At 50.2% G+C, this 16,323-nt stretch overlaps 7 protein-coding genes across 7 annotated transcripts; 5 read left to right on the top strand and 2 right to left on the bottom strand.

Annotated features, from left to right (window-relative positions):
* Window positions 1–343: 343 nt before the first annotated feature.
* ASPBRDRAFT_130970 (uncharacterized protein) lies at window positions 344–2,011 on the top strand (the record flags this gene model as incomplete). Its single annotated transcript, XM_067618282.1, has 5 exons — window positions 344–450; window positions 508–1,122; window positions 1,181–1,504; window positions 1,574–1,890; window positions 1,944–2,011. The coding sequence occupies 5 exons, from the start codon at window positions 344–346 to the stop codon at window positions 2,009–2,011; spliced, it is 1,431 nt and encodes a 476-aa protein (XP_067476963.1).
* A 328-nt stretch (window positions 2,012–2,339) lies between these two features.
* ASPBRDRAFT_285663 (uncharacterized protein) lies at window positions 2,340–3,023 on the bottom strand. Its single transcript, XM_067622526.1, has one exon. It carries the CDS (start codon window positions 2,988–2,990, stop codon window positions 2,667–2,669), a length of 324 nt encoding a protein of 107 aa, XP_067476962.1. The 5' UTR covers window positions 2,991–3,023; the 3' UTR covers window positions 2,340–2,666.
* Window positions 3,024–4,283: 1,260 nt separating this feature from the next.
* Window positions 4,284–5,346, top strand: ASPBRDRAFT_285633 (uncharacterized protein). Its single transcript, XM_067622525.1, has 2 exons — window positions 4,284–4,928; window positions 4,991–5,346. Exons 1-2 carry the CDS (start codon window positions 4,690–4,692, stop codon window positions 5,298–5,300), a joined length of 549 nt encoding a protein of 182 aa, XP_067476961.1. The 5' UTR covers window positions 4,284–4,689; the 3' UTR covers window positions 5,301–5,346.
* A 586-nt stretch (window positions 5,347–5,932) lies between these two features.
* ASPBRDRAFT_46066 (isochorismatase family protein family) lies at window positions 5,933–8,915 on the top strand. Its single transcript, XM_067625544.1, has one exon. It carries the CDS (start codon window positions 6,162–6,164, stop codon window positions 8,667–8,669), a length of 2,508 nt encoding a protein of 835 aa, XP_067476960.1. The 5' UTR covers window positions 5,933–6,161; the 3' UTR covers window positions 8,670–8,915.
* A 233-nt stretch (window positions 8,916–9,148) lies between these two features.
* ASPBRDRAFT_32527 (uncharacterized protein) lies at window positions 9,149–9,690 on the bottom strand (the record flags this gene model as incomplete). The annotated part of the gene is made up of 2 exons (XM_067623029.1): window positions 9,149–9,493; window positions 9,574–9,690. 2 exons carry the CDS (start codon window positions 9,688–9,690, stop codon window positions 9,149–9,151), a joined length of 462 nt encoding a protein of 153 aa, XP_067476959.1.
* Window positions 9,691–11,135: 1,445 nt separating this feature from the next.
* ASPBRDRAFT_130966 (FAD-dependent oxidoreductase) lies at window positions 11,136–12,546 on the top strand (the record flags this gene model as incomplete). Its single annotated transcript, XM_067618280.1, has 2 exons — window positions 11,136–11,434; window positions 11,505–12,546. 2 exons carry the CDS (start codon window positions 11,136–11,138, stop codon window positions 12,544–12,546), a joined length of 1,341 nt encoding a protein of 446 aa, XP_067476958.1.
* Window positions 12,547–13,094: 548 nt separating this feature from the next.
* On the top strand, window positions 13,095–13,924 carry ASPBRDRAFT_130698 (rhamnogalacturonan acetylesterase RgaE; the record flags this gene model as incomplete). Its single annotated transcript, XM_067618251.1, has 2 exons — window positions 13,095–13,212; window positions 13,263–13,924. 2 exons carry the CDS (start codon window positions 13,095–13,097, stop codon window positions 13,922–13,924), a joined length of 780 nt encoding a protein of 259 aa, XP_067476957.1.
* Window positions 13,925–16,323: the final 2,399 nt, after the last annotated feature.

Genomic DNA, 16,323 nt, shown 5'->3' with positions numbered 1-16,323 from the left:
TGCTGTAAACTAAAAGTATCTTGAGAGCGCTTCAGAGGATGGAAGATGAATTATGGGGAGACCCTATCGTGGGACATAACACCATTATATATTCATGTTCAAGCACACTTCTTACAAAGCATTTCAATCACTTTATTAATGGTCTACTATGAATTCTCACCGAAATCCATGAAAGTCCGCACCATTCCCGCATTGATTCTATAAACACCGCCGGAGTGGCATCCGCAAATCCGGCTGAATAAGCATCCAGTACCGCAAACTTCCCGCCGGCATGCCGCTTCAGGTTCCGCATATCCCGCAATCCATGCCTTGATTTGTGATTAAGCAGGATAAACTCGTGAGAATGGATGATCGTCCTCGGGTACATCTTGCCAGAAAGGCTTGCACCCGGTGTAGATCCCAGAAGAGACGATGCGATAGGGCTACTCCTGAATGCGGACTATGCCGGAGGTGAGTGCTTGTTGAAATGGTAAGTGATAGCCGTGGGATTTCTGACACAGGAGATAGGCTCCGTCAAGCTTGTCACTATGAAGAACGGGCGATATCATCTCCAAGCTCGACGCCATCGTCTTCCCTCGACGCGGAGCTCTTCCCTGAAGCTCTAAGTCCGGGCTCTATCAAAGACGCTATCGCTAAGAAACTTACATCAGCCCCGAGCGATATCTTTGTGACATACACCAAATCTATCCATCCTTGGTTCCCAATTATCCCACAAACATTACAGGATCAGCTCCCGGAATTTTGGAGCGAAGCTTCCCTGGATTGCACGCTTCTCGCCCTCTGCATTACGTTGCTTTGTACCTTCCCGCCTTCCTCTCCACGAGACGGGACTGCATCTGGTCTTCAGTCCGCGTACCTACAGGTCAAGAGCTGGATAGCAGTGATCGAAGGGCTCGGCATCACCTCGCTCAAGATCGTCCAAGCAAGGACTTTGGTCACTCTATTTGAAGTCGCACATGGCTTCTACCCGGCAGCTTACATCTCTATGGGAGCCACTGTCAGAGCTGCTGATGCACTGAAAATCCACCCTTACTCATCTCCAGCATCTTCACCGTCCACTACTGATGACTCCAAGAGCGGGGAGGCCGTACTACTTGGATGGGCAATCCGTATTCTGGACAGGTGCAGCCTCCATTTATCCCTCAAATCTATAACTCGCCTTTTTATTGACACACTTCAGATATATAACAATACAATCTGGACACTATTCATCACTCACTCGCTCTCTCGCCAAGGGTATCAACGATCCCAACAAGATACCCTGGCCCACCGGCCTCGAGAAAGACACAAAGAGCCCTCTCTGGCAACTCTCCCGTATGTACGAAGCGTCCACACTTCTCGATAACATACACAACGTGCTACACAACCCCACTCCCGAACAAGCATTCAACGTGGAAGAAATAGGGCTTTGGGTGGAGACATCATATAGCCTCCGCACGCTCCTAATCGAAGAGGTTGAAGATGCGGACCAGATATACTCCGGTGGGCTAGGACTTTGTCATATGTTAGTAGAGCCGCGTTCCCCACTGCCAGATCTTCTGGAGTTATCCGCATCGATGCTGATGTTGCACAGTGGCCTACTCCTAGCCTACGAGAACGGTACCAAAGTTCAGATCACCGATGGACAAAGTTTAACTTGCCAAACACTTGCTACTTCATCTTTAGGCACTGTTCTCACCACCATAACTGACATGGTTTACCCCTTTGTCAGTGGTACACAAGCCATAGACTTTGATCGACTTCCTCCATTTATTGCTTTTCTTGTGTACAAAACGGCGAGCTTGTTGACAGAGAGGATATGGATGGAAACCGACTCAAGTGAGACATTGAGGAAGTTGCGGATTCTGAGAGGCTTCTTGAAACTTGTGAACGCACGGTGGTTATGTTGCGGTATGTTAACCCAAGAGCTACTAGGACTAGGCTGGCTGACTGTGCATGCATAGAGTATTACCTTGGCCTTCTCAATGAAGATACAGCGCCGCGAATATTGAAAGCTATCGAGGGCAGGTAACGACGGGACATAGGCGCCGAAGCTTATTAAATTTATTTGCATCGTAAACATACCGAACAATCGAGGCAAATGCTAATGCTAAGTAAATATAGTCGATAACAAATACTGCTTAGTATCTCTTATCTGTCATGAAGCTAAAGAGCCTCTTAGACATGCGAAGAGCACACATGGACGACTAGAACTCACATACGCATTGCTAACAGACATTGGATAAGACGTAAAAAATCTCCAACAACTATATAAGAACTTCTCCTATTATCCACGCGATTCTTTGAATTAAAGCCATCTCCAAGTGTTGCACTGAAGATGGATTATCCCTGAAACCCCTCGAATTCCTTTAACTGATAGCCTGAGATTCGCCATCATAAATAAATCTCCGTCTTCATCAATGTCATAGTAAACTAGCGGCTTCGTCTCGACAGAATATCATCAAAAGTGGTATTCGAAGTACTTGACTCGTCGTCGCTTCCAAAGAGCATTTGAATTCGTTGTTCCCGAGTCCTCGTACTGAGGGCTTGATTGACATCGTAGTCCGTTGCGCGTCGTGTCTGGTTTTTGAAATAATACAGCACCCCGTTTTGATTTTGGCATCCGTACGCCCCATGCTCTCCTGATTGAATGGCTTGAGAAGCAGCCAGGATGTCGTTGGCGGATGTCAGCCATACGGACTCGGTGACCCACCACTGGCCATGGGCATCTCTAAAGCATTGTGGCATCGTGGTAATCGGGCCTTAGCTTTGGCTCTTGAAGAATACTTGAGAATTGAAGTGTGTTTTGATATTGGAGGATAGAGCACTCTGAGACAACTATCTGGTGGGGTTAAGGGTCTATTTAAGCACGTCGCTTGCTGGCAATATTTCGAGTTGATAGATTTGTCCAACGCAGCACGCTTAGCTTTGGCTAAGACTGTAGCAAGAACACAATGCGAATGATCAAGTACCAAGGGTGAGTTAGCAGAGGTGCACAGTAGCCTTGACATGAAAATCCGATCTCACCCTTTCAGCCTCTTTTCTACTTCCCCTACCCTGCACTCCTGTATTCTACACTCATCACCACTCGCTTTCTTTTACTCTACCCACCGACCATTGCGCCTTGGCATGCAGCCTAACGCACTGGCCCTTTTATTCTGCCGCAGATGCCGCTCGACTGACACCCAGCTTGCTATGCCTGTCGCCTATAAATTAATACAGACCGCGGCAAAATCGTTTAATTCGTGTTCATCAACCCACCCCCTCCGTATGGGTGTGACTGCCCCATGCCGCGGAGATATCTAGGTGCCTTTCGTCTCTGCGCCATCCGCTGACCTCCACTAATCTGCAAGATAAGGGTATAGCCTCCACACTGTATATCCGACTCCATCTGCCCTAGCTGAGGTTGCATAGCACAGTTTTGATGCTACAGAATGGCACCCGGTTGCCTATCCACGAATACCTTGGCGCCTGTTGTTGTCCTTTTCGTTGATGTCTCCCGTTACCACCTAGTCCATGACTATTTGAAAGTACATCCCGGTAATATGGACCAATAGCGTAATTACCGCACACGCGCCCAGCCTCAGTCGATCCTGTCTGCACCATTCAGCCACCGCGGGGTCTGCAAACTGCGAAAGCCATGCGAGAATCCCACCGTCACAGATCGAATAGCGAATGGGCTGGTAGCGGGCTGATGACTATTGTGAGCATGCATCGCGCAGGTCGTAAGTGGGACTGGCGGGAACTATTGCCGATGAACTACTGCTCGTGATCTCACATCCTTGGATGCAATACGCTGGAATGCAGGAGCCTTCACTAAGCCTTGGGGCATAAAACGAGGGCTTTACAGCCTTGACTGGCGGCTTCTGAATTATCTCAGAACCGAGGATGCCCGGGTGCGGTATTGAAAATTCTGTAGAGATCAACTCAGAAGATAGAAGAAATACGAACTAACTGGTATTACAGATATTACTATTTTTTTTACAAGAAATCTCTAGATAAAATTCAATGGTAAAAGTATGTTCAAAGATAGGGGAGACTTCTGCAGCCTCATAGCAGAGCGATGGTTCTCACCAAGGCACGGGACCGGAATGCGGCGAAAGTAGGGTTTTCACTTTAAATGTCAAATAGGATCATAGTTAACAAAGTTTAACTCAATAGTTGCCATAGCCTGAGCGTGTAATCGGATGATTCACGCATATCATTTGATCCCACATTGTGATGACCATACGTCTGATGACTGATCCGCCAGGCTTGGGCCAACAAGTAGTCCGTAATATTTTAGTCTATCTAGCCTCGCCGAGACCCGAAAAAGCAAGTGTCGTAACCAGTCTCGTCGGCAGCTTCTGGAATTAATGGTTGTATATTAATGAATATATCCTGGGCTCAAGGCATAATGTTAGTATTAAGAAGGGTATAATGGGCGAGAGGTATTCGCCCTCTCTACTGACTACGGCGACGTGGGAGTGTTCAATTGGACGTCAGTCTATCAGACTTGTGCCAGCGTGAGAGGGCACAAGGCTATCGGATTCACAAACCTCATCTGCACACGCTATAAAGCGCTTTGGGAGCAGTGCTCAACTTAGTCCAGACCACCCTTACCATCACTCCGAAGCAAGCGTTTTCCCATCATACGATTCTTTGAATAGCATCTAGATACCTCCTCACAAAGATCACAGTCGTGCATTCGCTGCGCTCCCTATAGTCAATATGTGCAGATCTGGCACTTGCAATGGCAATGTGAAAATGCACATCACTGCCTGGGCCAACTGTAACGAAAGGATATACAATGTCACCGGATCGCGGAATCTCGCCGGTATTCGAACCTACACCACTTGTGGAACACCTTTTGTGAAATCGTGGTGGGAGGAATGCGACAAAAGCATCCTGATCACCCCGACAACAACAGTAAAATACACCGTCTGTCCTAGACATCGGAATAGAGTCGAGTAGGTGAGTTTTCAGACAAGGAGTCGAGAGGCGATTACCTACGGATACTAATAGCGATTAGCTACGTGCAAGGTCATGAAGTGTGCTTTATCTGCTTGTTGCCGTGGTTGGTGCATCTGATATGGACACAAGTAAAACCTCGTGAGAAGCTCCCTTTTCTGAGGTCATGGAAAGAGATGAGGGGCCCACAAATCTCTTATGCTTGGGTGATCCACGCTGAACTAAACGTCGTTCACTCTTTCATCCGGATGCTCGAAATTGTTGGAATATTCTTATCAATGTTCACAAATGACTGCTTTACTCCGAATTTCTTTAGAACATTCCAGATTGTAATAGCTGCCTTGAGTTCGTTCTTTCATGGCGGGTCATGATTGTACAGTATCAGCCCTAAGTATTGATAAATATGTACCATCTATCAAGGTGATGATTTGGAAGACACTAATTTCATCAAGTTGACTCATTTCATAAGGAATAGAAAATTTTCCTATTCCTGCGGCTACTAGGGCTGAAAGAAGGCAACTCCTCAGACTTCATGGATTTATAGCATAGTTCCACTGGGGTATTTTGTGCAGGCTCGGGTGGTTGTTGTGGGGATGTGCTTGGACTAATAGAAAGGTCATCAATTCCGGCAGTCTGTTCCATATGAGGAGTAACGTAACACACAACTGCTATTTATCCAGAATACCAAGATGTAGGGCTGAGTGGCCAGGGGGATATGATAATGCTGACGCATGATGTGTGCTGGGGACCAACCGCCCAAGGAATGGATGACCACGAGTACCAGCAGGGAAGAATTATGTACAGATTATGTATATCAATCCGCAAAATCAGAATGTGGAGGAGATAGTGAAGTATACATATTTATGTATAGGCCCGTCTGGGTGTGATCGGAGAACAATCGGGAAAACCTGGCCGACGGAAAAGGGTTCCGAGCCGCAGTCACGAGATTAACATTTGGGCCCCGCTGCCTGAGGCTCCTTGGCAAACAGGCCAAACAATCCCCGATTCCCCAACATCTTCAGCTTCACAACTTCGTCCTCAGCTCTTCTCCTGCTACTGCCTCGGCATCCTTCTATCCCTCGTCCTTCTTCATCATCCTTCCTTGCTTCCTCTCATGTGCTTTGATTAATCCCCTCTGTCCTCGGCCTCCCGACTGTCTCCTCAGTCGGTCTGCCGTCCACACCGCATCAATTCCCCGCTCCTGTCCGCCTCCGACTGACCATGTGCAGACGATGAGTTTCTTTGCCCAATTCACCAACCTACCCGCCGTCGCCACTGGAAAGGCCCTTCTTCTGCTTGACTTCCAGAATGACTTTGTACGACCGAACGGCGCGTTGCCCGTCTCCAACACCGCGGATTTCCTCGATCTTCTCCCTCAGCTCGCGACCGCCTTTCGGCGCAATGGCGAGGTCGTATGGGTGCGTTCTCATTACCAAGAAAGGCAGCCCTTGATCAGCCCGACAGACGCGCAGGACCTCATTGTGCTCGGTCGCATGAACCGAGAGACGAGAACACAGACCCCCGATGGAGATATCCTCGATCCCTCCGATCCTTCCATCGCCGATCCTGCCGGTCCCGTTGACGAGGAAGCCTTTCTCTCCACAGACTCTCCGCAATGCTGTATTCCCCAATCGAGTGGTGCGCAATTCCCGGCCCCAATTCTAGCTGCGATCGACACCGAGTCGGATATGTTGGTGGACAAGTTTGAATACTCTGCTCTGCAAGATCAAGGCCTAATTCTGTACTTCCGCACGAGATTTATCACGCAAATCTATCTCTGTGGGTCACTGTCCAACACCTCTGTCTACGCTACAGCCCTGGATGCCGTGCGACATGGTTTCACGGTCACACTTATCGAAGACTGTCTTGGGTTTCGCAGTTTTGCCCGTCATGAAGAAGCCATGCGCCGTATGGCTGACATCTTCGGAGCCAACGGTATCACCGCTCAGGAATTATTCGAAGAGCTGGACTGGGAGGAGACCGACGAGATTGCGCGCAAAGGTAGCCCGCGACCCTTGCAATCACCCACTCCCGCTGGCATCGAGGGTGTCCTGGACGAACTGGAGGTGAGGCCGAGCGCGTCTCCAACCACGAAGGAGGAGAGCCCGGAATCGGCGTCGAGCGGAGGCCGACGTCGCAGGATCGATGATATTCTGGCGGATTTTACCGACAACGAGGACGGAGATCTGCAGGAGCTAGCTTCCCTGACTCGTTCACGTGCTCGATATAGGGAGTCAGCCCGTGGAGCGACGCCTGGTGGAGCCGGGGATAAGAAGGTTCGCGCTCGGGTGCGACGTCCAAAACGACCAGATGCGAAGACAGAGTCTACGGCTCGCTCCGACAAGCGACGCAGCGGCAAGCCCAAGAAAACCGATGTATACCGCCCGGGCGACGTGATCGGAGAGGGAGATTCCCGCATCGTCTATGATCTCGACCTGCCATCTGAGGCCTTCGAAAAGATCCGTGAGGAGGTGCAATGGCAGAAGATGTATCATCTGTCCGGCCAGGTGCCGCGTTTAGTGGCGGTGCAAGGCAAAGCATTAGATGACGGATCAATCCCTATCTATCGCCATCCGGCTGATGAGTCGCCGCCGCTGCAACCCTTCACGGCCACGGTAAATAAGATCCGTGCGATTGTGGAGCGCATTCTCGGGCACCCGTTAAATCATGCGCTCATCCAGCTCTACCGGGACGGACAAGACCGAATCTCTGAGCATTCCGATAAGACCCTTGACATCGTCCGAGGCTCCTCGATCTGCAATGTCAGTCTCGGCGCGCAGCGGGTCATGATTCTCCGGACCAAGGGCGCTTCCGAAGGTGAGGAGTCAGGCCGACAGACTCAACGCATCCCCATGCCCCACGAATCGCTCTTCATCCTTGGAGAGAAGACGAATCGGCGGTGGCTGCACGGCATCCGGCCGGACAAGCGGCCAGACACAGAGAAGACGATGGAAGAGCGTGCGTATGAAGGGCAGCGCATCTCGTTGACCTTCCGTCACATTGGCACGTTCCTCAATCCCGCCGGCGACACGATCTGGGGCCAGGGTGCAGTGTCCAAGTCCCAGGAGCGAGCACAGCCAGTCATCCATGGCGATGCGACCGAGACGGAGCGCATCATTCGAGCGTTTGGAGAAGAGAACCACGCGACCGAGTTTGATTGGGAGCAGACGTATGGCGGCGGGTTCGACGTGGTCAATTTTGTCACGGCGGGTACCACCAAGCTCCTCCTCGCACCGGATGCCGTGGCTAATCTCCGGGTGCGGCTGTGCCTGAGTGAGAATGGCATTCGCTACAAAACCGAGTCAATGCCTGCGCGCGCCCCAGACAACGACGTGCGGCCGCTTTATATTGCCGCTGACGGCACCCAGATAGCCGGTGACGTCACCATTCTGACCCACTTCGCGCAGCACGCCGCAGAGCTTGTTCGACCAGAGCTCGAAGCCCTACGCGGAGGAAGTCATCTGGCGGCCATCGATGATCTGCTGGCCCGCTGGCGCGACTCGCAACGCCAGGCAGCTGGCGAGTTCGATCTGACTCGGTGGGAACAGGCCTTGAGCGGACAGCCCTACCTGAACGGCGCTGGGTTCGGCATCGACGACTGCTCGTTATGGCCCGTTCTGCGTGAGATTGCGCAGTCGACCGCCCTGCTCTCCGGCAAGCGCTACCCGAACGTGAGCCAGTACTATCAGCGGGTGGAAAGGCGCGGGCTGGTCAAGGCGGCGTTGGAGGGGATGGAGTAAGCGTGGGCAGCGGGTGGCGGCCTTATGAGACACGACTAATGAGCGGCTTTTCTTTTGCACGATACCATCTAGCCAGTATACTACTTTAATCAGACGTTGCAGTTATATTGTAGGTGGAGGGCGTTTGGATACCTATATAGCGCAGTTTAGTGACGATTGTGTTGGGTGTAAATAATATATGAATAGGGTTTATATTTTCATTTAATCTTATTAAGGAGTAATGCATGATTTGAAGCTGTTTTCACCGACAGACACACTGATCCTCAATTATTAGTCGTTGCTCTCATGAGCAGAGGCAATCAATGTGCTCGTAGTATACCGCGCTCACAAGCGACACGGCCCACTACTACTACTATCGGAGAGATAGGTAAGAGCCTGGCAGAAGATGTTGGCGGGCGGGCTATACATTAGCTGCACTGTAGCCATCAATCACAATCGAGGCGGAAAAGAAAAAAAAAATGTGTTCCCATTCTTCAAGCTTACTGCTGCGGCATCGACGTGTCAACGATATTTTGTTCCAGGAATAGTCCATCCAAGAGCAAGTCCGGAACAATGACCAACCGCTGGGAGATATTAGCACGCACATGAAAATGATAGACCGCCGAGCGGTTCTCGGACATGATCTGCTCGAAGGGGGGAAATGGTCCCTTGCAGTGTTCGTCATCGATTCCACATAAGGAGAACACTTCTGTGAAGGAGTCTAGGTTAGCAAGGGCCAAGGCTGCATTGATAGATATGAATAGCCGCTGGTATGGGTTGTTGTCTATGTGGTTGGGGTTGGCCTGTGAGTGGGTGGAGTCGAAGTTGACGCCGTATATTTTCATCTGGGTTGGTGTGTTAGCATCCAGTGATGGGGGAGTTCGATGTGAAGTTAGTAAGATAAAGATGAGAGGAAGTATGGTACCGTGTATGAAGCATGACGGAGGGTGCTCTGTATGCCTTTGGTGCGAAGGGTCTGGTCAATTAGGTTGTCGATGTTGGTTCCTGTCAGGGGGTCGGTGTAGTTGATGCTGGGTGACATTCTGGGTAAAGATAGATGGGATGGGATGAGATAAATATAAAAACATCAATACGTACCAGGAATTATACAGTGTTCGTGTGTGTGTTTATATAAACATTTCCAATATGCACTCGAACAAGGAACAAACTCTCTTCTCTGATATCAAATGGAAGGTGCCAGTTACTTACTCCTTGAGGATGGTAGCTTGCATGATTCGATGTGTCTTGGCCGTCAACGCCGGCGCATTCCGTCATACTGCTATTGAGTGAAGCTTCAATCTGCATGATCTATGTATACAGCTGGCTGATCTCTCGAGTTGACATGGTCGTCCATACTTTAGATCAACGTTATTGATGCCTGACATCTCAGGCTGTCCAGAAATCTTCGGCATGACTAAGCGGAGCGAGCTGACATCCGAACGGGCCACCCACAAGAGATACCTTCTTTTTCAAGACTGCAGCATCTCAATCGATGTGGTACGTATCTATACTATATATAGATATACTAGATACTAAACTATCTATTGGGATTCTTAGAGAAGTTCCTGAACATGACTCCGAGTCAAGCTAACTGCTAACTGACTAACCAGTAGTAGTTCACTAAAGGTCGGACTCTCGATGAGCCGGTTTCCGCGCGGGCTGCTCCTATTAACCTGAACCGGCCAGGATCAACCAAGTACTCCATACTGCTTGCTTTATGCTTCATCTTCTTGCACAAAATCGAGTTGTCCCATCCCCACTGACCACCACCACCTCCTCCTCCTTCTCCTCCCATGTAAATGGGCCCACGAAACCAATGATCTAGACCAGTTATCTCCTATGAGTCAGCGGGCTTTGGGGAAAAGCCAATCTGAAACTCAAACCAGAGTATCCTCATCCAGCGTCCTGGCGGCCCGGACCCGTTCCAAACGTTGACTTTCTAGACAGAAACTGACCCTTCTCATGGTCCGTCTACCCCGTATTCAGATTGCTGTGTTGGTGGGAGATTCTCACATTACGATATCACCTCAGAACAGGCACGGAGACTTCAGTCGAGAATATGTGGCGAATTGCCGCAACAGGTACTTTTGATGTACAACTCCCGAGTTGCCGGTCAATCTGCCAGTATCCACTTCACCCATAACGGCCTAGGCAGATGGATTCTTTCCGAAGCCCGCCCCGTCGGCGATGATCTATAGACTCGGACCAATCGCCGAATCGCTATCCCCTCAAGGCCCACCAAATGGCGCCATGCTAAACGTGCTTCACTCGGAGGTTGTCTGCTCCCCATGTGCCTATGCGGGCCGGCTGCGATCTCCTCAGCCAAGCGGACGGTGATTTCGTGGCCATGTCTCTTCAAGTGGTCGGGTTAGACGAGAGCGGATCCGACACACTTGTAAACCATATAAAGATTGCACAGGTACCCACGTTCCTAGCAACTTCTTCATGAAACAAGTCCAACCTTGAATTCCTTCCTTTACCTTTATCATGTCCAATACTCCTTTCAAGGTCATCGTCGTGGGTGGTGGCCCGGTCGGCCTCACTGCAGCCCATGCGCTCGCCCGCGCAGGCATCGACTTTGTGGTTCTCGAACGCCGGGACTCGGTGGTCCTCGATCAAGGCGCCAGCCTGGTTCTGGGACCTGCCTCTCTGCGCATAATGCACCAGCTCGGTCTGCTCACTCAATTGCTAGAGATTGGTGGAGAGCTGCGCCATGTTCAGGCCTATACGCGAGAGGGACAGGAGTTCCGCAATTCTGGCAATGTCTTCCAAATCCTACGGAGAAAGTATGTGCTGCCTCCCCGTTGTCCTCTGGCAACCTGCTCAATAGTGTCGGCGAAATGCTGATATCAATAGTCACGGAACGGCCCCTGTCGCGTTCCACCGCGCACACCTCATTCAGACCCTATACGACTTACTTCCAGAGAAAGCAAAAACGCAGTATCTACTCAATAAGAAAGTCAGCGACATCGAATCAAGCGACGCCGGGGTGCGAGTCACCTGCACTGATGGGACCTCGTTCGAAGGGTCCATGGTCCTTGGCGCAGACGGCGTCCACAGCAAAACCCGACAGTTGATGCGTCGACTCGCCTTAGCCGCAGACCCCACACGCAGCTGGGATGCGGAAAGTCCCTTCAAAGCCGAGTACAAATGCATGTGGTGCAGCTTTCCCCGGCGGACGGAGGTCGGGCATGCCACCGAAACCCACAGCAAGGATTATTCGGTCATGTATCTGTCCGGGCGCGAGCGCGGGTGGATCTTCCTCTATGAGCGCTTGCCACAGCCCACCTCCGATCGGGTCGACTATACGACGGAGGATATGGAGGCGATGGCGGCACGGTTCGCTGACTTTCCTGTCACCGAGACGCTGCGGGTGAAGGACGTGTACGCCGAGCGGTTCACCGCGGGCATGGCCAATCTGGAAGAAGGCATTCTCCAGCACTGGGGGTGGGGACGCATTGTTCTCGCGGGGGACGCATGCCACAAATACACCCCCAATGCTGGGCTGGGACTGAATAACGGCATCAGGGATGTGGTGGTGCTCTGCAATGGGCTGCACAAGGCGCTACAGAGCGCAGCGAATAACTCATTAGACACCGCCACGCTCGGACAGATATTCGACGAATATACAAAAGAGCGCGCCAAGCCAGTTCGTGCAGATGCGGCGCAGTCAGCGCAGACAACGCGGCTGCACGCCTGGGCCAATACGTTGTACTACCTGGCAGCGCGGTACATCATGTCGTGGCAGTGGGTGGAAGGACTGCTGATTGGTCATTTAGGAGCGCGCGCGGCAAAGCAGTGGCCGGTGCTGGGATATGCCCCTGCGACGGAGCCGTTCGTGGGAGCTGTGAAGTGGGATAACCCGTTACCATCGATAGACAAGGAGCTGGCGTGTTGATGGCATAGTGTGGTGTTGCGTGATTCTATACCTTAATGAGAACTTTCTTCCTCACTGATTTGTCCCCATGGCTTTTTGCCAACGCATGATGTCAACCTGCATAGGACCCTCTTACGAGGATATTTGCCCAACGGTCTAACCGCATGGCATTCTGACGAATTCTCCGAACTGGGAAATTTCCCTACGGAACCACAGATGCAGACAATATGTGTGGACAAGTTGTGATGCGATTTTGCTGCATGTCAGATGCGGGGAGATCCCAGCTGACCACTTTCCCCTCACCATCTCCGCTTCCTGAAGATGCATCCATCTCTCCGTTCATGTCGATCTCGTCCCTGCAGATCACGGACATTCCACCTCAGCTCCGCTTCTCTTGATGCGAGAGACGTGTTGTATCGGACGAATCTCGGTGCATCAAGTCCCGATGTTGCACTTTTTTCCACGTATGGATGTAAGCGCTCATCAAGAGCTGGGCTTCATATGAACCTACCTCTGCAAGCTGTGTGGTCTTCCAACGAACTCAATCACCACCGAGACATCCAACCACAATGAAGGTCACCACCCTCTCCTCCGTCGTAACCTTCCTCCCTGCCTCCCTCGCCACAACCATCTACCTGGCGGGGGACTCCACCATGGCCACCGGCGGAGGTGGCTCCAGCACAGCAGGTACCTCCCTCTACTATCCATCACCCATTCCCATCCACTAACTTCCATAGGCTGGGGCGACTACGTCGCCCAATACCTCAGCACCTCATCAGGGATCACCGTCTCCAACGACGCCGTCGCCGGACGCAGCGCACGGTCCTACACGCGCGAAGGCCGCTTCGACGACATCGCCAGCACGCTACAATCCGGCGACTACGTGATCATCGAATTCGGGCACAACGACGGCGGCTCCCTCAGCACTGACAACGGCCGCACGGACTGTTCCGGCACGGGCTCCGAAGTCTGCTACTCCGAATACGACGGCGTCAACGAAACCATCCTCACTTTCCCCGCGTACCTCGAAAACGCCGCCAACACGTTCCAGAAGATCGGCGCCACCGTCATCATCTCCTCCCAGACGCCCAATAATCCCTGGGAAACGGGCACCTTTGTCGACGACCCGCCGCGGTTCGTCGGGTATGCGGAGATCGCGGCCGACACGGCGGGCACGTCCTACGTGGATCACTTTGCGTATGTGGATCAGGTGTATGAGGCCTTGGGCGCGGATACGGTGGATGCGTTTTTCCCGAATGATCATACGCATACGAGTGCGGAGGGGGCGGATGTTGTGGCGAAGGCGTTCTTGAGGGGTGTGGTTTGTGGGGGGTTGGCGTTGGCGGATGAGTTGGTCACGGATGATCTGGAGTTGGGGACGTATGCTTGTTTGGATTAGGTGATACTGGGTTGATGGTAGCTATCGAGTGTTGGTGCTGCAGACTGTCAGAGAGAATACAATATGTGAATCGAGGTATTGGCCGTTCATACTAATGTTCAATACTGTATTTGTGGCGCACTGTGTAGACACCCAGCCCGCACTGCGTTTCGCAGGATTCAGATGTTGAAAATCACAGGAGTCTTCCTGAAATAACCTTCATGAAGTACACGCCAGTTAATAGAATTGCTCGGTCCAGCGGAACCTAGCAGGGACGGACCCAATTTCATTCAGCGTATAAAGAGCCTACACGCCGAGGATACGTTTTGCCATGCTATGAGATTAGAAGCTGGCAAGACAAGGCACGACTAGATAGGAAAGAAGATACTAACAGGAAGTGTCGATTCACGAGCAAGATCTCTGCATATATCCGCATCATATATATGTTACCCGGGTGTTAGTTAGAAAGACACTGTTATATCGGTACGAGTACTAGTTGTTTTGAACGCAAAGTCCTCTGAGCCTAGACAGGAAGCGTAAATAGATAATAGGGAGTAGTAAATGAGACAGCACTTAACTTGATTTTTTCTACTACTAGTTAGTGCCTCTCTCTCTCTACCTTATCAAGATTATCACACTCACTACGTAACTAACTAGTTAGTTAACTATTTAGTTAATATATAGTTGATGACCTCAGCGGATCAACATACTCCGAACTAACTGCACCCACCATAAACCCATCGAGGTAGCTTCTCTGTAGGGCAGAATCATGTGGACCCATACATAACCCGGGAGAACAGAAGAATAACAAGCCATGAGTTAACTTATCTCCCCAAAGAAAGCGCAGATCCCCGTCGGATATCCCGGACATTGCCTTTCCATTCCCTTTAGGTACATTCCTCCGGTCGCAGAATCCCCCCTCCGTCTGTCTGTCACGTGTCAAGGAAAAAATAACCCCGACCCAGTCACTCTTACAGAAATCCAACAATCACATCAAGTTCTCTGGGTGGGGAACAAACTATCTGTCAAAAAGATATTGAGACTTTGAGGGGCCCGTGGCACCGTGATGCTAATCTCAATCAAACTCCGCTTTGGATTAGGCTAAGCTCAGCCCAGCTAAGTTTATTTGGTCGGACACTACTTAGTGTTGCCATACAGATAATTTCCGCTGTCTCCTCATTAGTATTCGTTTATAATAAGACGTAACCTAAATAAACTCATACCAGAGCAGTTGATAATAACCCATATTATTCTAGTGTATGAATATTACTGGAAGTGTGCACCAGCACTACTTTTCTGTATCACACTTACATCGTATGTCAAGAACATCCTTTTATTCGCGGTCTATATACCCAATAATTGCTCTATCCGAACTACTACTCAGGTAATAACGCTCAGTGTACCAACTGTCACTAATAGCATTTATCGGCATCTGCTTCCTTTCCTATCTAGTTTTGTTAACTAGCTAGGACATCCGTCGCCATGTTTCCGTTTGCGGCACAGATCCAGACCTCTTCGCCCCATTTAATGTTTCGTATTCACACCGTGACACATGACCAGGACATGGCCTTCCATCGTTTGCGGCGCCGATCTAGATCTCTCTCAACCTAACAGACTGCTGTACTCACACTGAAGACGAGAAGTGGTTCGAAGGATCTGAAAAGAGATGGGGAAGTTACCAGTGTTATTGAATCTATGGATATTTGGTTTCGGGTACTGAATTATGGAAGCAGAAAAGATGTTTGAATTTAGCTTCGATTAAAGTACGACTGGCAGGAGACACTTTCAATCATGATCTTCTGATTTATGTTAAGAATCCATTGTGAGAAATGTGTAACCAGTAAAGTCAATAGTTTTGGGTCAACTCTAATTGGGATTTCCTTGACGAGGATAGGTTAGCTAGGAAGTTATATAAAAATGGAGCTAAATATGAACTACCGCAAACAGCTGGAATAAATTATACGAGCTGATAATACGAGGGTGCTGCTAATAAAAGAATTTTACTTGGTTGACAGATGAATCTGATTGTTCTGCTAGAACAAACCTCTCAAGCAAGATTGCGGTGGCAAAGGTGGCCAAAAGATACGACTGTTGAAAATACCCCATTGTGTATTCTAGTTTTAGTTATCCAGAATTCTATATAACTTCATATTTTTTACTTCCTGCTTTCAGCTTTATTGCTGAAAGCACCTGCTGCATCATTTCTATGAACCCTGCCTGACTTGGGCGACCGGTCCTAGAGAGTACTAATGATTTAGGAATTCAGGCAACTTTACAGATCTTGACCCTAGCACTCATCTGTAGGAACTACTGGTCCGTAAAGCAAGTAGGTTTCTATTGCATCACACTAGTCTGCTTAGCTTTCATACATCCATGCCGCTTGCAGCAGTAATTCATCACCTAGCTTCATCGAACCTTCT

Source organism: Aspergillus brasiliensis, assembly GCF_001889945.1.
Source record: "Aspergillus brasiliensis CBS 101740 unplaced genomic scaffold ASPBRscaffold_10, whole genome shotgun sequence".
Classification (NCBI taxonomy): Eukaryota; Fungi; Ascomycota; class Eurotiomycetes; order Eurotiales; family Aspergillaceae; genus Aspergillus; species Aspergillus brasiliensis.
This window is presented reverse-complemented; position numbering and strand designations above follow the sequence as displayed.

Bases quoted from the DNA above. Each gene is read 5' to 3' on its own strand.
- ASPBRDRAFT_285663 (XM_067622526.1), bottom strand. From the start codon at position 2,990: ATGTCAAGGCTACTGTGCACCTCTGCTAACTCACCCTTGGTACTTGAT.
- ASPBRDRAFT_285633 (XM_067622525.1), top strand. From the start codon at position 4,690: ATGTGCAGATCTGGCACTTGCAATGGCAATGTGAAAATGCACATCACT. The intron at 4,929-4,990 runs GTAGGTGAGTTT...AATAGCGATTAG, and splicing joins AGACATCGGAATAGAGTCGA to CTACGTGCAAGGTCATGAAG.
- ASPBRDRAFT_46066 (XM_067625544.1), top strand. From the start codon at position 6,162: ATGAGTTTCTTTGCCCAATTCACCAACCTACCCGCCGTCGCCACTGGA.